This window comes from Aulonocara sp. 'chitande type north' Nkhata Bay, linkage group LG1 (genome assembly GCF_057382095.1).
Source record: "Aulonocara sp. 'chitande type north' Nkhata Bay isolate Kocher_YH1m ecotype deep benthic linkage group LG1, A_spYH_male_GT1.1, whole genome shotgun sequence".
Classification (NCBI taxonomy): Eukaryota; Metazoa; Chordata; class Actinopteri; order Cichliformes; family Cichlidae; genus Aulonocara; species Aulonocara sp. 'chitande type north' Nkhata Bay.
In genome coordinates this window covers 41,868,909-41,894,186 of record NC_141344.1, presented here as the reverse complement: position 1 = coordinate 41,894,186, position 25,278 = coordinate 41,868,909, and the positions used below count along the sequence as shown (strand labels likewise).

At 40.2% G+C, this 25,278-nt stretch overlaps 3 protein-coding genes across 8 annotated transcripts in view; 2 read left to right on the top strand and 1 right to left on the bottom strand.

Moving 5' to 3' along the window:
• ano1a (anoctamin 1, calcium activated chloride channel a) overlaps window positions 1-4,002 on the top strand; it is an 80,182-nt gene extending 76,180 nt beyond the window's left edge. For all 6 annotated transcript variants that reach the window (XM_086296916.1, XM_086296907.1, XM_086296925.1 and 3 more), the window contains 3 exons: window positions 447-631; window positions 811-916; window positions 2,342-4,002. In XM_086296916.1, coding sequence (XP_086153042.1) covers window positions 447-631; window positions 811-916; window positions 2,342-2,578 — 528 coding nt within the window. In that variant the 3' untranslated portion in view covers window positions 2,579-4,002. The remainder of the gene's footprint in view (window positions 1-446; window positions 632-810; window positions 917-2,341) is intronic.
• A 734-nt stretch (window positions 4,003-4,736) lies between these two features.
• fadd (Fas (tnfrsf6)-associated via death domain) lies at window positions 4,737-8,061 on the top strand. The gene is made up of 2 exons (XM_086296865.1): window positions 4,737-5,315; window positions 7,326-8,061. The coding sequence occupies exons 1-2, from the start codon at window positions 5,018-5,020 to the stop codon at window positions 7,586-7,588; spliced, it is 561 nt and encodes a 186-aa protein (XP_086152991.1). The 5' UTR covers window positions 4,737-5,017; the 3' UTR covers window positions 7,589-8,061.
• Window positions 7,965-14,631, bottom strand: LOC147339614 (high choriolytic enzyme 1-like). Its single transcript, XM_086296852.1, has 7 exons — window positions 14,484-14,631; window positions 13,506-13,661; window positions 11,905-12,025; window positions 10,919-11,097; window positions 9,922-10,003; window positions 9,491-9,615; window positions 7,965-8,119 (listed from the first exon to the last, which is right to left on the bottom strand). Coding segments are annotated over exons 1-7 (780 nt in total). The 5' UTR covers window positions 14,599-14,631; the 3' UTR covers window positions 7,965-8,117.
• Window positions 14,632-25,278: the final 10,647 nt, after the last annotated feature.

The window sequence follows — 25,278 nt, the reverse complement described above, 5'->3', positions numbered from 1 at the left end:
TGGACAGCATTACCTTGGCCAGACAGATACTATCTCTACTTTCAAGATCAGGCTTCAAACTTTCCTTTTTGCTAAAGCATATAGTTAGGGCTGGACCAGGTGACCCTGAATCCTCCCTTAGTTATGCTGCAGTGGGTCTAGGCTGCTGAGAGATTCCCATGATGCACTGGGTGTTTCTTCTACAGTCACCTTTCTCACTCACTCTGTGTTTATACACATTATTATTCATCTCTGGCTCTCTTCCACAGCATGTCTTTGTCTTGTCTTCCTCCCCTCACCCCGACCGGTCATGGCTCCTCCTGCCTGAGCTTGTTTTTTTTTGTTAAAAGAAAGTTCTTACGTCCCACTGTCACCAAAATGTTTTCTTATGAGGGTTCATATGATTGTTGCTGTTGTTTTGAGTTGGTGCTATATAAAGAAGTTGAATTGAACTTTTTGTCTTCCAGGCCTTTGTCATCGCTTTCACCTCTGACTTCATCCCTCGGCTTGTCTACCAATACATGTACAGTCCTGACGGCACCTTGCATGGCTTTGTCAACCACACTCTGTCATACTTCAATGTCACTGACTTCGATCCAGGCACAGAACCTCTGCAGCCAATGCACCTGGGCTACAAGGTATCAGTATGCAGGTAAGCTTTTGCTTTCCTAGGGTCTGGAAACTGAGGCTGCTGAAGTCATCAGACGATATTCATATAATGAAGACTCAATATATCCAAACATATTCAAATTTCTCATTTATCTATTATAAAAGCACAACAACAGTTTGAATAAACTTTATGTAAAAAGCTTTTGTGTTTTTTACTGCTAGATACAAGGACTACAGAGATCCTCCCTGGTCCAGTACGAAATATGAACTTTCCAAGGAATTCTGGGCCATTCTAGCAGCTCGTCTCGCCTTCGTTATTGTTTTTCAGGTTCGGAACAATGCACAGATAAGATCGCACAAAGCAAACAAACCATTTATGATTTCGTTTATTTCATGAAATAAGTCGTTGATAGAAATCGTCTGAACATAGCCTGTGACATCTCATTTGAAGGTACTCATTTTCCTAACCTGCTGTTTCACAGCCTTAAGTGCAGAGTACTCGTCAGTCATAAAACATTAGTATAAAAACAGGAAGTTGAGTTCTACAGTTGACTTATTGAGGTAGCTGTAATTCAGGAGTTAGAGCATATTATCTGCTAATCAGAAGGTCAATCCCTGGCTGCTCCAGTCTGCATGCCAAGACATGGCATCAGACAAGTTCCTCTCCAACGTGTCCATCAGTCTGAAATGTGTGAATGTTAGATAGAAAGCCATTAAGCATAGAAAAGGGTGTATGCAAACCTATATGAGTAAGTGTGAATGGGGGAATGAGACATGTTGTATAAAGCACGTTGAGTCCTCAGTAGTGTAGAAAAGCACTATATCAGGTCTTATTAGGTGATGAACCTGCTTCCAGGTCCGAACCACTCTGCATTTATTACGGCGTTTTTAACCTGTTTTCATGGATGCCTGCATGTTAAACTTCATAGTTACACCTGGTGGAGCAGCGACACTGATCATTTTATTAAAGATGAAAGAATTTACAGTTTTTAACTCAGTGATGCTGCAGTAGTCGTTTGACTTTGGGACCTGAAGCGAATATTTGGACCCGGAAACGTCTGATGACGTCAGACTTAAAGGACTGGATAAGAACCAGTCCATTTATTCCTTTAACCTCCTAAAACCCGAACTCTTCCACGGCAGCATTTTTAATTTCTCTTTGATATTTGGGCTGATTGGGGCCCGATGAATGTAAAAAGAATTACCTGATTTTTGTTTTTGTTTTTACCTGATTTTTGTTTCTAAGAAAAATGAGAGCCACGTATGAGGATATTCATTTAAATTTTGATAGAACTGTAGCAGCATAATGTCCTCGTAAGTGGATATCAGGCCCCTGTAGAGCAAAATTAAGTATTTTGGTCTAAATAACCCAAAATGTGATGTCCACATATGTGGACGCAGGTCCTAGGAGGTTAAAACTAATGTTGAGTCTACACAGAGCCATATGAATTATTATGTTCCTGCCATTTTCAGCGATCTTCTCTGAACTTGTTGAACTTGTGCTTCTGTAGATTTGAGATTTCTGTAGAGCTCCACTCATATGCTGTCTTCCTCCTCTATCTAAAAGGAGGTAAATGATATAACTATTAGTTGATTTAGCACTCTTTGCTACTTCTGTTGCAGCTGACTTGGATTAATGGTTTATTTATTGCACATTTTATTCTTAATGTAAGAGAAGAAGAAGAAAGGTTCAATCACTAATGAGAATTGTTTTATAATGATCTGTGTTCTCTGTTGACTCTGCCCTTTGCAGAATGTGGTGATGCTTATGAGTGACTTTGTGGACTGGCTTATCCCAGACATTCCTAAGGACATCAGCCTCCAGATCCACAAGGAGAAGATCCTAATGGTGGAGCTCTTTATGAAAGAGGAGCAGGGGAAAAGGTTTGCAGCAAGAGACAACCAAGACAACTGCACAGTTCCTCTGTCAGCTAATCAGAGGCCACCACAGCCACGCTCACGCCCTGTTTCACAGGCAAACTGCTCCTAACCTGTTGGTTGGTGGGAAAAGAATCACAAATGGCAATAAGCAAAACAAATTCTTACTGAGCTGTTAGAGCGGTCTGGTTGAGGTACAAGCTAACTGTGTAAAGTCCACATTAACAGTCAGTTTTGTAATATCAGCAAAGGTTTTGCTGCACTTGCATGTGACATTTTCCATCTTAGACCACTAACCATAAATCCTCAACTTATTTTACCAACTTCTTCTTTATTGGATGTAAACAAGGAAAGAAAAAGCCATTCAGCCTTCAGCCTCTCTCTTTAACCCATTCTCTACTCAGCAAATGGAACCTGTCGGCTTTACAGAGCCCAGAAGAAGTGATTCAAACTCTAAAACAATTTACAGCATTTCAGGTGCCATTTTATTTATTTGAAGATTTTGCCAAAGAAAAACATTTTCCACTACAGCCGCTCACACTTTGCAATTCAAGCTATTATTTTGCATAGCTAGCTATCAACTATGAGTAAGTAAATGTCCGGTGCATTTTCTTAATTACTAGTGTAGAGTTTGTGTGCTAATAAGGGAAAGGAAATATAGTAGTAAGTGTTTGCGGTGTGCGTGTTATTGTGCTTTTAAAATGTGGAGTGTCAACGAGACAAGAACTTTGCATTTTTTTAAGTTGTTGATGTCTCTGAAAAGTAGGACCAGTGTATCACATAAAGTCACCACAGGAACAGGTTTGAACCCGGTCAAAGCGTTACGAAGTTGTCTGCCTTAAATCACTCAACTCCTCAACAGATTTCCAGCATGAGATGATCATCTTTCTGTCGACAATGATCATTCACCATTTTTCATATATTTGTATTTAAAAACATTACCTCGCAACAATTTTTAAAGCTGCAATTCCAGCTTTTTAAGCACAAAGCATGAATAACGTTGTCTTTTATATTTATTCAATGAATTAGTTTCATGAATCCGTAGGTGACCATGGATCTACTAACTTTAGCTACTTTCTAAAAATGTTTTATTGTTGTCCCAATTTGAATTCATAGTTTTGTAAACAAGAAACTATAACTATTCTTATCACTAACGGTGTAACTTCTTTCTGAGCTGTGACAAAAACTGCACATTTTAATTTACCAAATAATTTTCCCATTAGTAATCTCTGGCTTAGTTGGTTAGTAGTCATAGTCATTAATAGAGCACATGTACGGGGTAGTAGTGCCTTTGTTAGCTTAATTTCTTTCCATCACAGCCTTTTATAACTTTGTAAAACCTGATGTCGTACATGAACACCCTCTTTGGATTGCCCTGATGAGATCATATTCTCCTGTTTTCAACACTAATGAAACAACAAATGTAACATCCTAGTATTTAAACTAATGTGTGTCAGTGCACATTCATGGCTGTCTTTGATAACTTGTCTGTTTATTATTTATATTTACTGCAAAATAAAGGGTGAATGTCCTCAAGTTGTTTTGTGTGTTGAGTAATTTCACATCTTTTGCACAGTTGGAGTCAGGGTAGATTTAGAGTTTGTATTATTTGCTCAAGTTGTGACTGCACGAGTCAGCAGAGACAGTTTGTGTTAGATAATAGTTTTATTTGTTTTTAGTGAGGTTTTTAGGGCAGGGATAGCTCAGTAGGTAGAGTGGTTGCCCCATGATCGGAGGTCGGGGGTTCGATTCCCCTTAACAGCTACCCTGAGGTACCCCTGAGCAAGGTACCGTCCCTACACACTGCTCCCCGGGCGCCCAATGGCTGCCCACTGCTTCACTGAGTGAATGGGTTAAATGCAGAGAGCAATTTCCCCACGGGGCTCAATAATGTACACACAATAATGTGTATCACTAATAAAGGTATGTTTAATAGCTTTATGATATATATATAAATATTGTGACTGAATTGTATCTGTAGGTACTTTGTTACTATAGCAGCCTTTTACAAAACACAGTTCGTTCCAACTTCTTTAGTTAAACCCATGAATATTGACTAACTACTAGTATATTATTTTATTTTCCAACTTAAAATCCTGTTTACATGCTACACTGTGTGCGCTTACTTTACATATGGGTGAAGTAGCTAAGATGTGCTTTTTGGGGTCAATCTTGGGAGCACTGTCTGCCACAGCACAACGTTACCATCGCATTATTAAATAATAACTGTAACAACACGTGATTCTATCACAACTGTTTAATTCAAAGAAAAGTCTTTGGCGGTCTGAGCCGCTGGGATCAGCGGACCAGCTCCTGTGCGCCCTCGGATCTAGCATAACCGTAACACCGCTCAGCAGACGGGCATGCTTACGGCAAACCTCCCCCATCCCCGCAAACACACTCCTCGGTGTTGTACGTGTGCCGTGTTTCCATTGGTTATCGGTAAGCGGAAGTTTAACAACAGACACGCCGGATAGACGTAACTCACCGAAATGAAAGTGAAAGTCAGCCGCCCAGAGGCTGTGCTGTGTTTGTGCTCGATCCTGTCGACATGAGCGCCTTACAGTTTAACAGCGTTTTGTTGGAGATCTCTAACGCCATGTCTGCTGATCAGCTGAATGAAATGAAGTTCCTGGTTCTACAAGAGATCGGGAAAAGAAATCTGGAAAAGATCGGCAGCGGCCGGGAACTCTTTCAGCTTTTCAGGGAAAGAGGCAAACTGTCAGAAGATAACACGGCCTTTCTTTCAAAGCTTCTCAGAGAAATTAAGCGACAAGATCTCTCGGACAAGATAGACAACTTCAGTATTCAGCCTGAAGCTGACGATGGCCTGAGTGAGGAGGAGAAAGGTACGACATGAACGTGTTCGTGTGAGCACAGTCACAGTGTGGGGAGACAAGAGCAACGATAAGAACAGTAATAATAATGCACGTCTGCAGAGTATCGTGCTCCAAAGTATGGGCGCTGATTTATACAGAAAACGAGTGACTTTCACTTTAGACACCAGCATGTTTGATTGTATCAACCGCAGACTCGAGAAACACGGCTGGAGCCTTCCTCATTTAGTGCCAAACATTCAAATATTCTTTTTAGGCAATAAAACATGTCGTCTCACAAGCTTCATTTGAGGTTTATACAAAGAGTGCCAAAGGATGCACTGGGTTCCTGTGACTGGGCAGAGTTAGCCATTTATTCTGTCTGAGCTTCCACCCATACTTAACACAGCTGACCACATCTGTGAAGTCGTCTGGTCATTGTCTGTCACAGTGCAGGATGAAAGCTGCTTTGTTTAGCAGTCACACACTTACTCCTGCCACCGATTGCAAAGAGAAAAAAGAGAAAATGAAAAGTTCTCAATCCTGAAATCTTTCGACCAAAAATGTTTTCAGAGGCCTGAGACACTGTTTTTGTGTCGTTCAGTATAAAATCACCCAAATGCCACAATAGTTTCCAGCTGACCTCAAAATCAAGTAATTGTTGTAATGTACAGTAACTTTAGCTTTTTGACGTATTTAACTACGTTTATGGTGTAATTAATCTTTATTTTTTAATTAAGACGTGCCAAAATCTTGTGTTCTTATTAGTAAAAAAGGCCCTGGATGTACCAGGACAATGTTTATCACAAGACTCTGCAGACTCACGATTCAGGGACTTGTGGAACCGTGTTCAGCAGCAATAACGTGAACGAATGGTTTTCTGTTTGACTTTCAGTGTTTCACATAATTGTAGAGGAAGTCTTCCCCACTCTTCTTAACAAAGGTTATGGAGGCATTAATTTACTCTTAGCTGTCCTAACGTCACACCACAGTGTTAGTTAGTTAGGTCGAGGTCTGGACTTTGACTTTTTCAGTGTTTTTCTAACTACACTGACTTGAAATGTAACATTTTTCAGGCCTGTAGAGTGGGTTATGGTGTCTGTGATTTTGGGCTAGGACACACATAAATGATCAAAAAAGTTTTGGTTTTACAGCGTTTGTCACATCTGCTGATAATCAATTAATCACATTTGATGAGCAGCACCTGTCTGCCACATGCCCTCTTAATTTTTATGAAATTGGTAAGGATGCACTTGTGCTAAAGACGTTTATGACACTACTACCTCAGGTTGTAGAGAGAAAGAAAACCCTACCTCACGACCCTCTAAGCGAAAGCATGTAACGACAGTGGGAAGGAAAAAATCTGGAGCAGAACCAGGCTCAGGGAGGGGCGGGGCCATCTGCCATGAACAGTTGGGGGTGAGTGGAGAGAGAAGAGAGCACAGACACACCGCTTAAAAGATGCTCATGGGAGAGAGCCAGAGTTTTAACCCTCTCAGGCCCAATTAAGTTTTTTGTTGCTAATGCACAACCAAGTCCTGCAGTGGTACTTCTGAGTAAAGCAACTCATAAAATATGTCTGTGGGGTGATCAGGTTGTTAGTTCTTAACGGTTGCAAATCTGCAGCGTCTGCCTGGAGAGGGTTAAAAACCTGCTGGGGGGAGTTTTTCCTTCCCACTGTCGTCACGTGCTTTCTCTTAGAGGGTTGTGAGGTAGGGTTTTATCTCTACATACAACAAAGCAGATTTGCACTGTTGTATGTATAACCATAAATACATCAAGAATGTATTGTATTGTCTGCAGACTTATGCCGTCTGCAACAGTCATTGACTAGATAAGTGGAATTATAAGTAGGTCTTTACGCAGGGAGTTTTAGATAGGCTTGTTTCTAGTTGTCCCTGTTTGGGGCCACGTTTCATTGTTTCCTGGTAGGGTGTTTAGATGGCTGCCCTGGTTTCCAGAAAGTATCTTAAAGTTGAATCTTTACCCATATCAGAAAAATGTTTTATATTTAACCTGTTAATATGTTTTTCTCCTTTGCAGCAAAACTGAAAATTGCCACAGAGGTAATTGCCGAAAATCTTGGAAAGAGTTGGCGAAAACTAGGCCGCAAATTAGGTTTGAGTGAAACCAAGCTGGAGTCCATCTCTAACAGGCATCCAACAGATCTCGAGGAGACGGCAGTGGAGCTGCTCAAGGAGTGGAGGAAGAGTCAAGGAGCTGAAGCCCAAACAAAGATGCTGATAGATGCTTTGAGAGCTTGCCAGTTGAATATGACTGCTGATAAAGTAGAGGAAAGACTCTAGCAACCTAGAATACACTCTTAAATTGAAAATTGTTGCTCAAGGAAATGGCAAAGAAAAAGGTTAAAAGTCATGAAAGTAATTTGTCTGTCCTGTTATCGTTATTATTAGTTTGCTGTTTGGGTCTCCTGCTTTGTGAAAGCAATGTTGCTCTCAGTCTTTCAAGGTGACTAAATTGCTCGTGGTATTTGTTAATATGGCTCATATATAAAAGTGTTCAACTGTATTGAGGTACAGGATCTTCTCATCAAGCGTTCCAAAATTATGAAAGATATTTTTTATGTCACACTATTCATCCAAGATTTTGCTCTTGATTCACAATTTAGACGAAAAGGGAAATAATTAGGAAAAGAAGCTGATTTTGGAAAGTAAAATGAGATTTGTGTTGTTGTTCTTTTTATTCTTTGTCAACAGACAGCTTTGTATTTCAATGCTTTTGCTCGTCTAACCCAAAATATACCCCGAATCCAACTCTTTTCCCTCGTAGGCTTTGATGTCATCAAGGTGGCAGGTCCTCTGCCCAGGGTGCAGTTTCTGCAGACAAAAATGAATCTCATTAAGGGAACCTTTCTGTAAGAACCAAAATGGGACTGACAGATGATAACTGTGACACGGTGGGAAGGAAATATTCCCTTTAGCAGGAGGAAGGCTCGGGGACTTACCTGTTGGGAGTGAGGGGAAAGAGAAAAGCAGAAGCACACAAAATAAAAGGCATGAGAGCCAGCGTTTAAAAGGAACGAATAATAATTCAATAGAGAGTGAAATGAGAAAGAAGAAACAACGCCCTAACTATATGCTTCAGCAAAAAAGAAAGTTTTAAGCCTAGTCTAAAGAAACCAGAGGGTGTCTGTCTCCCAAATCCAACCTGGGAGCCGTTTCCACAGAGGAGAGGCTCTGCCTCCCATTCTACTTTTAAATATCCTAGGAACCAAAAGTAAGCCCGCAGTCTTTTCTCACTCTTTTCTGATTACAGTACTATGAAGTCTTTAAGATAGGATGGGCCCCGATTATGCAAGTAGCATTTTAAACCGAATCTGCAAAGGAATGTTTGTAAAGTTAGAGATGTTGCACAAAATTAAGCAGAAGCGTCCAACTTTTCAGCTTTTCAGGGAGTTTTTAGGAAATCCTGATAATAATGAATTACAGTCGTCCAGTCTAGAAGTAATAAATGCAGGAACTAGTTTTTCAGCTTTTTTTTATTTTAGAGATATTGCACAAATGGAAAGCAGTCCTACATATCTGTTTAATTTACACATTGAAGGACAAATCCTGGTCGAATATGATCTCACAGTGTTACTGTTGACGCCATCTAACGCAAATATCTGGTCAGACAGGATATTTCTTTGTGACTGCAGTTTAACAATGCCAGGATAATTAATAATAATAACTAAATGGTGTCTCATATTGTGTGGGATAGAAACAATTTCATGCTTAAAAACAACGAACCTTTGATTGGATGGTTCACCCTGATCTCCTTTCTGTGTGGCTCTCTGTGTAGCTACAGATGGTGCTAGCATATGAACATGAACTGATGCTAGTTTGGGTCACTTGCAGAAATCTGCATTTTCCTGTTTTGAGGAAATTCGGGGCAAACCTGCTGCAGGGCAGTTCAAAAAATCCATGCATGAGACTTATTTTCATTTTACATGATATCTACTTGACTTGGTCTGCTAAAGCTTTTTTTAATTTCACTTTAATGTTGGGATATATTTCTTACACAGAATGAAGACCCAGGTTCACCCCCAAAAACTAGAGCTGAAAGTGTAAGAGGAAGGGATTTCCATGCAAGAAAGGAGCTTTAAAGACCTCCAGACTTTGTCTTTTCAGACACAGTTTCTCATTTTAAAGTTAGCTGACTTTGCAGTACAGTATCACTTTGTGTGTTTGTTGTTGCAGTATACTTACAGCACTGGTAGAGTCTGTTCAACCTATCGATATCATTTTTGCTCATCTGAGTGGCCCCGCCCAACATTACATTGCTATTAGGAATGGGCACCATAGTGGGTTGGTTGTTCTTGGAGAAGGCGTACCTGAAAACAAGTTAAGTTCATTTTTCTGGTGATTTAGCTCCTCAGTGCATCATGTTCTAATCTTTGACAGCATATTTGCACTGGTTTTACTCAACACACTTGTATAGGACGGTATGCACAGACAAGTTATGATTGTGCACAGGCTCTGCTCTGCTAGCAGTATGCTGCAGGGACAGTTGATGGTTTCTTCATGTGAAAATAATAGGAACACCCAAATTCCTAACTTGATACATAGTTTACTTGGACTTATGTGTAAAAAAAGTATAAAAGTAACATATGTAAATAAAAGTATGAATTTATTCTTACCTCTCATATTGCATGACAGAGTTGTAGTCATAAGGAGTTCCCTGGTTTAGAGTATCAATCTTATAGAAATTGTACACCATGTCTGTGAGAATAAGGAGATATGTTCATGATGTGTGGGAACTCAAATATCTAACAAATGCACATTTTTATATTATCATTCTAATAAAGCAGCCGTTGAACCTCATCCCATTTAGGGTTGTTGTCATGAACTAATTTTAAGCTAAAAACTAAAATTATGTCTTAAAAAGTAAATCAAATCAATAAAAAATGAACTCCACTAACAATAAAAAATAACTAAAGATTTAAAGTAATAAAAACATGGTTGAAAGGGCTGCACCCACTCTGGAGGTAACTAAGAGGCTCTAAGCGGTAAATTGATCAGTAACTATATAGCACTTGTCTGATTTAATTAAATGCTCAAAGTGCCTTTTACTATGAGCCTCATTAGCCCATTTACGGTGGGCTACAGCCACGGTGGGGTGGCTGTAGCTCAGGTGGCAGAGCAGGTCAGCCACTAATCAGAAGGTCGCTGGTTCCGTCCTTGGGCAAGATACTAACCCCGTGTTTGCCTAATGGTGGTGGTCAGAGGGCCCGGTGGCGCCAGTGTCCGGCAGCCTCGCCTCTGTCAGTGCGCCCCAGGGTGGCTGTGGCTACAATGTAGCTGCCATCACCAGTGTGTGAATGTGTGTGTGAATGGGTGGATGACTGGATGTGTAAAGCGCTTTGGGGTCCTTAGGGACTAGTAAAGCGCTATATAAATACAGGCCATTTACACACACATTCATAAACAGCTTTATTCTAAAGTTGTATTCATCTTTGTTGACAGATTATGCTGTCATCTTTAGTTTTTTTTTTAAATTTTATTTACTGAACTTTAGCTCAGTGCAATAAAACCTTAATCTCAACCTTAATTAGACTATTTCTTTCTCTAGAACTGCTTTGTGCTTTGAACTACTTTAACACAAAATCCAAATTAGCACAGAAAATGGTGACTGACCATCGAGGATGTTTTCCCAGTACACCCTGATGTAGTTGTCCCTGTCAGAGCGGGTCTGTTCGTGATTGAAGCCTAGGGCATGGAGTAATTCATGCTGGACAGTGCTGTGGTAAAGACAGCCCTGACGGCTTAGAGACACAGTTTGACCACCGCCCTGGCGACCCACATAGGAGTAGCAGCTGTTAAAACAGAAAAGTCCAGCAATATTTAGAAATCACAAAAGCCTTTTGTATATCTGTAAGGCAAGTGCTGCTTTACACACCTCATAGGACAACAATAATGTATTTGAACATATGATGAATTATGTTGAATCCTTATTGTTTAAACTGGCCAGTAGTCACTCATTGGCTACTTAAAATATTAGTGGTCCCTAAAACATTTGTAATCATCCATCCATCCATCCATTCACTTCCGCTTCTCCTTTTCAGGGCTGCGGGGGGCGCTGGAGCCTATCCCAGCTGTCATAGGGCGAGAGGCGGGGTACACCCTGGACAGGTCGCCAGTCTGTCGCAGGGCCAACACACAGGGACAGACAACCATTCACACTCACATTCACTCGCACATTCACACCTATGGGCAATTTGGATTATCCAATTAACCTATCCCCACAAGCTGCATGTCTTTGGACGGTGGGAGGAAGCCGGAGTACCCGGAGAGAACCCACGCAAACACGGGGAGAACATGCAAACTCCACACAGAAAGACCCCGGCCTGATGGTGGAATTGAACTCAGGACCTTCTTGCTGTGCGGCAACAGTGCTAACCACCGTGCCACCGTGCTGCCCCCATTTGTAATCACTTCCTTTGTAATACAGTGATTAAAGAGTGGGTTTTCTTTCATTATAAACTAATGAAAGGAGGAGTTGTGATACTTTTAAATTAAAACAGAAAACTTACAATCTCCAGGTAAATTTTTAATCCTACTAACTGCATGTGGCTCACCGAAGGTGGTAAGAATAAAAAAAATGGTCAGACTCGGAGCTTTACCCATTTCTGGACTCGATGCTCAGCCACTCATGATCGCCATCCTGGTAGGGTCTGAAACGAATGCAGGAAACTGAAGAGAAGGACTCTAGTCCACGAGTGATGATGGCAATCTCACGGGAAGCTGGTAAAACATGGAATTATGTAGTAAACAAAAAATGTGAAATAACTAAAAACAAAGGGTGGCTGTTTTGAAGAAATAGCCACCCTTTGTTTTGATTACTGCTTTGCACACTCTTGGCATTCTCTCGATGAGAGAGGTAGTCACATAAAATGATTTTCCAACAGTCTTGAAAGAGTTCCCAGAGATGCTGAGCACTTGTTGACCCTTTTGCCTTCACTTTGTGGTCCTCATCCCCAAACATCTCCATTGGGTTTAGCTCAGGTGACTGTGGAAGCCCGGCCATCTGACGCAGCACTCCATCACTCTCCTTCTTGGTCAAATAGCCCTCACACAGCCTGGAAGTGTGTTTGGGGTCATTGTCCTGTTGAAAAATAAATGATGGTCTAACTAAATGCAAACCAGATGGGATGGCATGTTGCTGCAGGGTGCTGTGGTAGCCATGCTGGTTCCCAACAGTGTCACCAGCAAAGTACCCCCACACCATCACACCACCTCATCCATGCTTCACGGTGGGAACCATGCATGTAGAGACCATCTGTTGACCCAAACAAATCTCTTCTGCTTGTTGCTTTTCCTTAGTCGTGCTTTCTTAGCAGCTATTTGACCATAATGGCCTGATTCGTGCAGTCTCCTTTGAACAGCTGATTAACTCTAACTAGAGGTGCTGTTAACTTGTGATTTCTGAGGCTGATGACTCTTGGTCTTCCTTTCCTGGGGTGGTCCTCGTGTGAGCCAGTTTCATCGTACCATTTGATGGTTTTTGCTACTGCACTTGGGGACACATTCAATCTTTTAGCAATTTTCCAGACTGACTGACCTTAGTTCTTAAAGTAATGATGGACTGTGGTTTCTCTTTCCTTAGCTGATTGGTTCTTACCATAATATGAATTCTAGCAGTTTAGCACAACACATCTGATGGTCCCAACCCCATTAAGAAGGCAAGAAATTCCACAAATGAACCCTGACAGGCTCACCTGTGAAGGGAAAACCGTTTCAGGTGACTACATCATAAAGCTCATCGAGATATGGCCAAGGGTTTGCAGCGCTGTCAACAAAGCAAAGGGTGGCTACTTTCAGCAATCTAAGATATAATAAATATTTAGCTATTTATCAACTTTTTCTTTGCTACATAATTTCGTATGTCTTGCTTCATATATTTGATGTCTTCAGTATGTATGTACAATGTAGAATGTAGTAAAAATGAAGAAAAAACGTTAAATGAGAAGGTGTGTCCAACCTTTTAACTGGTGCATATGTCAGGTTATTGATTCAGGAAAGTGCTTGTGGTATATTCATGTATTAATTCTTAAAATGAAGATTAGTTGGTATCAAAGGGCAGAGTCTGAAAGTCATTAGATTTAATACAAATAGAGATGTTATAATAACAAGTCAGTGTAAAGATGAATTGTTGTCCACCAGGCATAAACACTGTACATAACTTGGCATTGGCCTGTTCCATGATTAAGAAAACAATACTTACAGTAGTGATTGGCAATGTAGTATGGGACATAGACTTTCCCATCAGTCCACTTTCCCCACATACAGCCTCTGGAGGTGCAGGGGTCAGCATTTCTGTCAGCTTCAGACTTGATAGCAACGTCACCTCCGATTAATGTCGGCTCATCAATGTCAGGTGCTGTAAGAAAAACAGAGTCAGCTCCTTGTCTTCAACATGCAGAATAGCAGTGGTTTATTATAGGTGGCACTGCCGTCATCAGTCATGCAATTCATACATCAGTCATAACAACTGATGAAAGTTCATATTAGCAGAACTAGGCCACCTCTCATGACAAATGACAAAGACCAGATTCAAATGCAAATGTTTAGAAAAACCGATAAAGTGCATTTTTACTGGAAAAATCACAACATTGTACGTGGCCCCAGTCTAGGGTGTAATTAAAATAGCCAGTCCAGAGCCATTTTGCTTGTCTATTATTAGCACTTGTGATCTGGATCATGTGTAGACCTGAAGCTGCTAAAAAAAAGCTTTTTCCTTTAAAAGTCATGTAACATAAAAAGTACAAATTTTGGTCAGTGTTGTTTCCCAGAATAGCTACACATTTTGCATGGAAAGTTTAGTGGCTGTAATTTGCTTTGTATGAGGAAAGATTATGCACTCGGTGGCATAGCTGAGTTAGATTTGGATCTAGTTCTCCGTTGTTATTGGTTCAGTTTTTGTTTGTATGAAAATGAGCTGTAGCTGGATGCGCCTTAAATTTCTTGTTCAGGAGTATGTCTTCCTGTGCCTATTGTGATGACAACATAAGTTATAGCTATATATAGTACACAGTTTAATATTTGCTTGACCGATAATTCAGTGTGGAGTGAATTACCAGTTAAACAGGAAAAGACTATCAAACTACGTTAAATCCACGTTGCTAACATCCCCACTTCTGTACCACCAATGCTGCTGCAACAAATATGTGCAAGTAAGTTCTAAAACAGGTAACCAACTTACTGTAGTTTCTATTGGCTCTCTCCAGCAGCTGACCTACAGAGAGCTCTCTGGGTATGTCCTCGTCAGTGCTAGGAATCTCTGCATAAGATAATATATTCACAGTAGACATGATCATTTTGAACACCAGCTCAGTTACAGCTGGATAGCTTTTACTTCAAATGGACTGACTGTTGCTTAACTTTCTTTTAATTGATATCCAATAGCACAAAAAGTAGAATTTTAAAACCTGTAATAAATCTTCCCTTACTGGTGACTTTTGAATTATATCATAAAAAGCAATTATTTGTTTCTTACCTTCCTGTACTCAGCCACAGCAACATTACAAAGAACAGACAAAAGAGACATTAGTTTGTAACTGTAACTGAAAAGCAAAGGGACAACGGAAAATTAAAACAACTGAAATATGCATTTCATAATGAAATAAACACGACTAACAAAACTCTCATTATAAAACTGATACAACTCTTTGTACCAATTGTTTCTTTAATAGCATTTTTTATTTCAAATGTAATACTTTTTTGCATCAGGGGGAATTTGGCCTACACACAATTTAATTTAACACGCATGGTTGTCTCTGGAAGTTTCTACCTGAGCCCAGGAAGAGGATAGCAGCAGCAGAGTGACAAGACACCAACGGAAAACCAACATGGCTGCAAAAGATTTGTGATATAGACCACATTATTGTATGTTATCAAGCAGCATAGCTCATGCACATTAAAGTACTTAAAATGCAAAATTTCAAGGAAATCAGAAAATTAGCATGTGAACGATGGAGTTTGCGGTGATGACAGAAGACCTGTCTTACCTGAAACGCTGATGAGTGAGCGTCTTTCTGTCAAGTTTTATACTGTTCCCTGGCTCGCCAACGATAACAGGATGTGTCGAAAGGTGCAAACACAAGAGAAAGTGTTATCACTGCAGATGGAAAACTGTGAGTCATTGCAACTGGTGTGAAACTTTGCATCTGTCACAGGTTTAGTGTACACGCGTGTCATAAGAGCATGAAGTATTCAGATACATATATATACATCATACACACACACACATATGTATGTAGTGTTTTTCATTTTATGTCATAATGTAAGTTACTGTACTAACTAGAAAAAAAGAACATTTGAGAAAACGTTGTGGAGCATGCTAATATTCCTAAAGATACATTTTCTTCAAAAGTCTAATAACCCACAGTCTGTATTTACAGGGGTGCTGTAGCTCAGGTGGCAGAGCAGGTCAGCCACTAATCAGAAGGTCGCTGGTTCCATCCTTGGGCAAGATACTAACCCCGTGTTTGCCTACTGGTGGTGGTCTGAGGGCCCGGTGGCGCCAGTGTCCGGCAGCCTCGGCTCTGTCAGTGCGCCCCAGGGCAGCTGTGGCTACAATGTAGCTGCCATCGCCAGTGTGTGAATGTGTGAATGACTGAATGTAGTGTAGCGCTTTGGGGTCCTTAGGGACTAGCAAAGCACTATACAAATGCAGGCCATTTATTAATGTTAATATTAAGGACCTCAATTAACAATATTCATTGAACCTGACAAGCTTTAATAAATCCTTATAGCATTTTCTCAACTTCTGATGTCTGCAGAATTTTTTAATTCTAGCCCATTCCTCGTGCCAAAAGCTGTCAGCTCAGTTTGTATTCTGTGCTGTGACTGTTTGTATAAAACGGCTGAATGTGAGTCAATTCAGGAAAATAAATTTAAAAAACAAGCAGAAAAGTGGACACCATGAGAGGCTTAACTGGTAGTTGGAATGTTGAACTTACAGGTGAAAAACATGGTTTACCAAGGATGCCATCACCACCCCTACAAACCTGCACAAAATACTTCCAGTGCTTTTGACCGTGTATGACAAAAATGCTGCAAAGAAATACTATTTTCTCAGCTTACATGCATGTAATACCGTTGAAGGTACTGCAGACACAAGTATTTCCACATAGAAATCACTCATAATTCAACTTTGTATTTATTTATCTTTTTGTGGTACAGAGAGCAGATTTCTCCCATATTAGCTTCTCTTCATCGGCTTCCTGTTAAATACAGATTTGAATTTAAAATGTTTCTCACTACTTACAAGTTTTTTGAATAATCAGACCAAATCTTATCTTACTTGCGGTTCCTGGACTATTTAAAAGTAGAATGGGAGGCAGAGCCTTCATCATTCAGGCCCCTCTTCTGTGGAAGCAGCTTCCAGGTTGGATTCAGGGGACAGAATAGCCTCTCTTCTTTTTCAACATTAATCTTAAATCTTTCCTTTTTGCTAAAGCATGTAGTCAGGGCTGGATCAGGTGACCCTGAATCCTCCCTTAGTTATGCTGCAATAGGTCTAGACCAGGGGTGCCCAATCCCGGTCCTCGAGAGCTACCGTCCTGCAGCTTTTAGATGCATCCCTACTCCAACACAGCTGAATCAAATGGTTTGATTACCTCTTCAGCATGCCATCGTGTTTGGCAAAGGCCTGATAACAAGCCATTCATTTGATTCAGCTGTGTTGGAGTAGGGATGCATCTAAAAGCTGCAGGACGGTAGCTCTCGAGGACTGGGATTGGGCACCCCTGGTCTAGACTGATGAGGGATTCCCGTGATGCATTGAGTGGTTTTTCTTCTCTCACACCTTTCTCACTCACTATGTGTTAATATACCTCTCTGTATTTAATTATTAGTTGTTATTAATCATCCACATTAATTATCCACAGTTTCTCTTTTGTCCTGTTTTCTTCCCCTCATCCCCAACCATCCGCAGATGGCCTGTCCTCCCTAAGCCTGATTGTGCTGAAGGTTTCTTCCTATTTAACTGGAGTTTTTTCTTTCCACTGTCACCCAAGTGCCTGCTAACAGGGGGTCGTCTGACTGTTGGGGTTTCTCTGTATTATTATAGGATCTTTACTGTTACAATATAAAGCTCCTTCAGGCAACTGTTGTTACATTAAAACATTTATAAAATTGAATTTAATTGGTTTGTAAATGTTTGGACCACTTTTAGTAAACAGTACTTTATAGCTTGACGCAGCATGGTACCCAACTGCATTAGACAGGTAGCACAATTTAGTGATGACTCTAAATTCTTTGCTGGTATTAATGAGTGTTTTCGCTTCATTCTCTGTGTTGTTAATGTGATGGCCTGTCCACTCCACCTCTTCTCCATCCTATGACAGATGCTATCATAGTGGTGTCACTGCACAGGAAGAATGTTCTGGATTGATCTCTCCCAGTAGGCTAGGGTTTACGTGTGGAGTTTGCATGTTTTCAACATACCTGTGCAGGTCCTTGACCTTCCTCAAAAGATGTGCTCTTTAGGTTAACTGATGATTCTAATTTGTCTGCGGATGCGAGGAGATAGAGTACTCATAGGGTAAAATGTTGCCTATAGTATAAATCCATTTCCATCTATTATTATTGTCAAGCACATGTATTTAGGTGTTTTTGTAAGTGATGGGATATTTTTGACTATTCTTCTACAGCATGGTTAGACCTAAAGTAATACAGGCAGATAATTCACTGACATTTCTAAAAAGCAAAAGTAAGAATCACCCTGCATATAAATGTGTTGAGACGTCGCTGGAGTTTGATCATCTGTTAGTCTGTCTGAGAAAAAACATCCGCTGTTCTTATCAGCGTGAGATATTCAACATATTGCTGTCAATACAGCCTGACCTTGTCACAGTGAACAAGGCCAGGCATCATATTGACAGCAGTATGTTAACTCAGCAGATTCTATAGTGGGAAAGGCCAGTTCCATCCAATTTTTCAACAAATTAATTAGCACAAAGAAAGCCTGTCCTCACTGTACCTGAGAAATGTTCAGGTTGAAAATCTTTACTCACACTGTGTAATTTGTTAAGACATAAAACAAATCATCAAGCTGCATTTATTAGTTCCAGGCTCGACTACTGTAATTCAAAAGCTGCAGCAAGAGTACTGACAGGGCTAGAGATGAGTGAGACGACACAAGAAGAAGGCACATAGTTTCAGTCTACCTGGGGAACATCACAGTTCAGCTCAGCCCAGTTTTTTAGTGGCATCCTCCCAATTTAAATATGATTGTTATTTGCAATGGAAATTACACATATTACACATTTTGAAGTAACAAAAAATAGAATTTTAAGTATTTTAAGCGCTTTTTTTCATATGATGTGTTTCATCGTGCCTAATAAGAACACAAGCACCAACAGTTACTACACGACTGAAACTCAAACTGAAAAACGAGCAAAAGATTCATTTTCAAATATACTGAGAGCTCTCCAAGTGAGAGCTACTGCAAGACAGGACAGAATAGAAAAAGAAAAAGAAAGAAAGTTCACTTTGCTTGAAATCCAAGTTCATCTTGCTTTTACCAGCCAGCTGTCCACATGGTGACACAGCTAGCTAAGTATGTGGACAATGTCAGTTTTGCAATTTCCTCCAGTATTAACTGTATTACATTGACTCTTTAGGAACTGTATGGATAATATTATAAGTCCAGGGCAAGAAAAAACATAATTCCAGCAAATCATTTCAGTGCATTTAAATTTACTTGTGCATAAAATCAACAACGCCCACACGCAGAACTCAGCAGCCACACGCATTACCTTAATGTTGAAGAAATATTTAAATCAGAGGATTCTTTGGCAGGTTCTGAAGTATTGTTGTCCCAATAATCTGTGCACAGTATCACATAGCTTCTATGATTTAAACAAGTCATCATACTAAGAAGCACGCATCATTATGCTGTGTAAATAACTGTATTACGCACCATAGCTGCTGCGTGCTATATGTGCTTCATGCTTTGTGGTGATTGTGACTTTCTGATTTCTTAGCTGAAGTCATGCCTAAATATGGTCACGTCTTTATTGTTGGAGATCCATGTGTGTTGTCCTGATAAACAAAGAGATTCTTTTAATCTTACACAGTGGGTGGCTGGACGGACCTACACAAGTACGTGGACATACATTGGACCTTGTTTCAGCCTATGGCCTGCCTCTTTCTAACTTGACAACTTGATGATTTTAGATGCAATGTCTACAGATCATAAGCCTGTGTTCTTTGACATTGTATTGTCCATGAGGTGCATTAAGAACCACGCTCCTGCATGGCATTGTCACAGCCACTGCAGCGCAGTTTTCAGTTCTCTTACATCAGACTTAGATAAACTCTGCCTCAGAGGCGCTCAGCTGCTGGTTCCAGACAACTCGGCTGGATTTCTATAACTCATTGTACCTTGGTATCATTGTCACATCTTCAGCTCGTGGCTGCCACACAGCTTTAAACTGCTACAAGGAGAAGGGAGCATATTACTCCCACTTTATCCTCACTCACTGGCCGCCTGTCACTCCGGTCCTGGACTTGAAGACCACAGGGTACACCACACATCTATCTGCCGCCTGTTGTCAATGATCAATTTCTTTTCAAGTTCTTTTCATCTTTGTTTGATAAGTTTAATATTTGTTTATTAAAAATCTTAATTGAGTTCATGAAGAGACTAGCAAGAACAATAGTAAAGAGCTGTTTCTGCTCTTACTTAGATCTGTGGTTATTAGTAAGGTTATTGTTCAATGTCTTAATGAACAGTGAACAAAAGCTCAGATTAAATGCGGATGAGGTACTGGCTGTTATGTTATTTTCTTTTCAGTGAACCCGCCCCCCAACAAATACAATTAGCGATACAAATGCCGGCTGCTTTGCACATCTCTAATGTAAGCATTAATCGGTGCTACACATCAGTCTTGAGGTTTTGACTTTTTGAAAAGTTTGCTGGTGTAACTACAGCTGTTATTTCTAATGTGCTGCAGTGGATGTATTGATTTATCACTAAGCGTCACTTTAATACTGAAAAACTTCTTAAAAAACGTTTGGCGTCCAGTCATGTATGTGCAGTTACATGTGTTTGCTGCAGATTGAGCAACTTTGGCAGTATTTTGGCCAGATTCTGATAAATACTTCCATTCCTGATTCCCGTTAAGAGATTTTGGGGATGTTTCTTTTTTTAGTTTTTAAATCAAATCAAATTCAAATTCAAATTTTATTTCAAATTTTATTTGTCACGTACACAGTCATACACAGTACGATATGTAGTGAAATGCTTGGACAACTGCTCGTGACCTAAAGAGAACAAAAAAGGAAAAGGCTATGAATAAGATAGGAAATAAATATGAAAAATTAAAAAGGGTAAATTTAACTAAGAAGGAATAAAATATAAATTAAGGTTAAAAATGAAATAACTGTACAACACAAATTAGAATGAAGGGTAAATTTAACTGGGAAGAATAAGATAAAGATAAATATATAAATTAAAGTTGAAAATAAAATAACTGTACAACAAAATACAAAATACACAATACACAATATAGAACTATATAAGAATGTATGAAGAAATATAAATGTAAATAAATATAAATCATAGAAGCAATGTAATACTGTACAAAAGATTAATGAGACGGCAGTATTTCAGAATGTGCCTCAGAATCCTCTGATTTAAATATTTCCAAAACATTGACGTAATCCAGTGACAGCTGTCTGCATTTCCACTGCTGCACAGCAAATATCAACGGTTGATAATTAATTCAGCAAACTTTATTTCTCAAATTGTAAACAAATACAGTTTAAAAAAGCATTTCTGTCGCTGCCTCAGTGTAACTCAGTTTAACGAGGTAACCTGAAGTGTCCAAAAAAAGTGACCAATCACATTAGGACGCTGGTCTCCTTTAGACTCCGCCTCCAAACTGTCAAAAGTCAAAGTGAGTTGCTTATTGAATAAAAACAAATTGGATAATAGAATGCTTTTATTTTTATTTTATTAAACACTCAGAACTTACACTAGACAGCTGCTGTTTGGAAGAGAATTGAAAAAATACTAAAAACATAATTTCATCATCAATGGAACAGTCTTCAGGATCGCCATGTATCAACATGCTGGTGAAAATGTTTCCTCCTGGATTAAAATATGTTAGATTTTATTCAGAGTCATCTGTTAAAGTAAGAACAGAACATTTTACATCAGGTTCAGCTCAAAATATAATGACAGCTGTCAGTATATTTTGAGCTGAATATTTATTTAATTTTAAAGTAAAGCTTTAGATTTAAGGCTTTATTTAGCTAGAAAGAATGTGCCGGGAGTCAAGTCATCCTCACCGGCTCTCTTCATCTCGCGGTCAACTACCGAGCTGGTGGGGTAACAGACATCTGCCAAAACGTTGGAGCACTTTTGCAAATATGTGATGTATTGGTAAAGCTAGCAGACATCTGAAGTTTACACATCTACATTCTTAAGAAAATATCTTAAAAGTTTTTTTTGTGTCACAGACAAAGTAATGTCTCCAAATTCATGGGCTGCATCCTCCTGAGGACCCGGCCTTCGCAGTCTACGTGGGCCGGGTCCTCAGAAGGTCGGGTAGGCTGGAAGTAAGCGGCTGTGAAATTGGACGGTCCAGCCTTCAGATTAGCGTCACCGCTGTCTCGGTGGAGTTTAATAAACTCGGCCGTCTGCTCCCTGCTGTCTAAAATATAACAGGACACTGGAGTAAACTCTCCACCATCTCACACGTCTGTTTAATCAGTTTTCTGTCTGACGTTTAGTCAGCTGTGTGAAAACCAAGGAGGAACCCACCCGGGGGATTAATAAAGTTTTATTTTATCTATTATCAATTATCTTTTATTTTATCTAATCTAATAACTTTAATCTCAGCCTCATGAACAAATAAAACACTGAAAAAAGCCCAACAATAACATTTTTAGGTTGTCTAAGTGACTTATATATTACATTTAACCTGAGTAGCAAAAGTCCGCGGTGATCTGAACATGATGTGCCGGGAGTTTGCCGTTCTCTGCGGCTCTAATGACCCTCGAGCTCCCGGCTAGCTATCGACCCAGGAAGATTAATAAGAGTAATTTTAAAACTTAGTAGCGGCCGCCATTGCCGGAAACTGGAGTTTGGCTGGGATATGGTGGGCTACGAAGGACGCACCCGACCCATCCTTCAAATTCGGGGAAAAGGAGGACGCATTTGTCGGCTGCATTCGGAGGAGTCTATGAATTTGGACAGCCTTCGGCGCGTCGCTGTGACGCAATCGGTTTACAAATGCGGCCTCAGGAGGATGCAGCCCATGAATTTGGACACCCCCTCAAACTTTATTTGTAGTTTTACCCGCTGTCTTCCGCCATTGCTGCGTTTGAGTTATGGACGAAATGCATTTTGGGATATTGGCTGCACCAAGTCCGTGGCATCCTCTGGTTCTATCGAGGACGCATTTTGAGCGTACTTGACATGATGCATGCTTTACTTTGGGTATCAGAATCTCATGAGAACGCAAGTACACAAATATGGCCAAATGTCTCTCCATACGTATCCCAGAATGCACTTCGTCCAAAACTCAAACGCAGCAATGGCGGAGGAGAACTGAGTATTTCGCTCGTCCCCTGATGTAAAAATATGCCGGTCTTACTTTAACAGCTGAATTTAACAAAAGGAGAGGAAGAGAGAAAAGAAACAGTGAGAATCTGCTTCAACACCTGCTGAAAAAAAAGAAATGATACAGCAGAGAAACCACAGCAACAACCAGCATTTGCATAAATATCAGTTAATAATTAATGTTAATGAACAGCATACAGTATTAATAATACCATATATATTTATATGTATTTAACACCAGACATACCATGTGCTGTATGATAGATACCAAGAAAGTACACCTTGATCATTTAGAAATGTTTCAAAGTAATAGAAAATCAGTTTGTTGCTATGTTTTGTTTCACATTCTAAAACCTGCATGTATCACTTACACATGGCAAATCAACTAAAAATAAATGCAGAAAAATGTGTCAAATTAACCACTTTAGCTGTGGGAGGCCCTGCTGCTGTACCAGAAAGAACCAGTAACCAGGTCACATAGTCACAGGAGAACTACAGGAGGCGAGACCGCAGTCATAACAACAGAGTGAGGAAGAGGTGAAATTAAGGTGGTGAGAAAATAGATGAACAGACATACTTAGATTCATGGATTCGGGTAAAATGAATATTCTAAGGGGCTTGGAAAGAAAAGTGTCTGGACTTCTTTAAGTTGCTTGAAGACCTTTCACTTCTCATCCGAACAGTTTTTTCAGTTCTAGGGTCAAATGGTGGAGGGTCCCAGATTTAAGCCCTGTGGAGTATCCCCCCGAGAGGGACAATGGACCCCCTAATGATCCTCTACTTAATCACACAAGCCAAGGTGTGAAAACGGGTGTGTGTCCCAATCAGCCAAGGTTTCGGGTGAGCTGATTGTGAAACCTGGCCCCACCCTGTCATGTGATTTCCTGACGTCAAATGGTCTAGGATGTGAGTGGGCGTTAAGGCGTCTGGGAAGGATCTCAAAACTGGATTATAGATGGCAGAGAGTTGGTGTCGTAAACCCCGCCTCTGTTCAAAGATGGTCGCTCACAGTGGACATAGATGCTTCTTTCACTCCTCTTTCAAACCATCTGTCCTCTCTGTCCAAAATGTGAACATTGGCATCTGCGGATGATGCGGATGGACAGATGAGTCTTGTCCCGTGGAGATGGTAAAAGGAATGGCCGCTTTGACCACGAGGCACTGCTAATAGCTAAAGTGTAGCTTTAGCTATTAGCAGTGCAACTAATAACTAACCCAATAACAACTATTCAAACCTGATTAACAAGAAAATCTTTCAATATCAATAATGAAACAATATGAAATGTGTACATAATATATGGATGCTTCTTTTTTTCTTTTTTTTTTTGAGGGATGGACCGCCTGGACCAAAAATGTCAGGGAGGATTCTTTTATTCCAGTCCAGCCCTACTAGCAACCCATCCAATTCACACATGCAAAGAAATCATACCATAGATATCCATAAATTACATTAATAATACGAGAAAATGGCCTATGAAAAGGCGTCTCATTACCAAAGTGTCACACAACAAAGACGATGGATAAATTACGTTATCTGTAATAATGACACAGGGAAAAAGTACTTAACATGCTTACTCAAATGTATTTAATACTTCCTACAAAAGCCTGTGTTGGTGATGACAGCTTCAAGACACCTGTTGTATGGAGAAACTAGTTGCATGCATTTCTCAGGTGTGATTTTGGTTCATTCTTCCACACAGTCTTCAAATCCTGAAGGTTTCATGGGCTCTTACGTTTTTTCCATAGACTTTTAATTAGATGCAGGTCAGGTGGTTGGCTTGGCCATTCTAGCAGCTTTATTTCTTCCTCTGAAACTAATTGAGGTTGTTCTTGGCTTTGTTTGGTATCACTGTCTTGCTCAAACATTGATCCTCATCTCATCTTCATCGTCCCAGTAGATGGCAGCAGATCTTTATGAAGAATATCTCTGTCCTTTCCTCCAAACTTCACTGTTGGTATGGTATTTTTGAGGTGATATGTCTTTTGACCTCTAAATATGGCGTGTATTATGGCATCCAGAGAGTTCAATTTTGGTCTTATCTGACCAGACTATATGTTCCCAGTATTTCATAGGCTTGTGATGATGTCATCCAAAAAGGCAGTAGCATATGCAGCATGCAACTGCAGCACCCGGTCCATCAGGCGCTGGAATGTGACAGGGGCTCTGAACAAGTCGAACGGAAGTGTGACAAATTGGTACAAACTGTATGTACTGGAAAAGGCCATCTTTTCCTTGGACTCCGCACCCAGACAAGGGAATCTGCCAGTAGCCCTTGGTTAAATCGAGAACCATGAAAAAGCGAGCAGTGCATAACTGGTCCAGGAGCTCGTTGACCTGGGGCATGGGATAAGCATCAAACTGTGACACTTCATTCACCTTGCGATAATCAACACAGAACCGTATACAACCATCTTTCTT

Excerpts from the sequence above, each read along its gene's own strand:
- fadd (XM_086296865.1), top strand. The coding sequence starts at position 5,018 with ATGAGCGCCTTACAGTTTAACAGCGTTTTGTTGGAGATCTCTAACGCC. Across the intron at positions 5,316-7,325 it reads CCTGAGTGAGGAGGAGAAAG|CAAAACTGAAAATTGCCACA; the intron begins GTACGACATGAA and ends TCTCCTTTGCAG.
- LOC147339614 (XM_086296852.1), bottom strand. The coding sequence starts at position 14,598 with ATGATCATGTCTACTGTGAATATATTATCTTATGCAGAGATTCCTAGC. Across the intron at positions 10,004-10,918 it reads CTGGGAAAACATCCTCGATG|ACATGGTGTACAATTTCTAT; the intron begins GTCAGTCACCAT and ends TTATTCTCACAG. Across the intron at positions 9,616-9,921 it reads TCTGTCATGCAATATGAGAG|GTACGCCTTCTCCAAGAACA; the intron begins GTAAGAATAAAT and ends ACTTGTTTTCAG.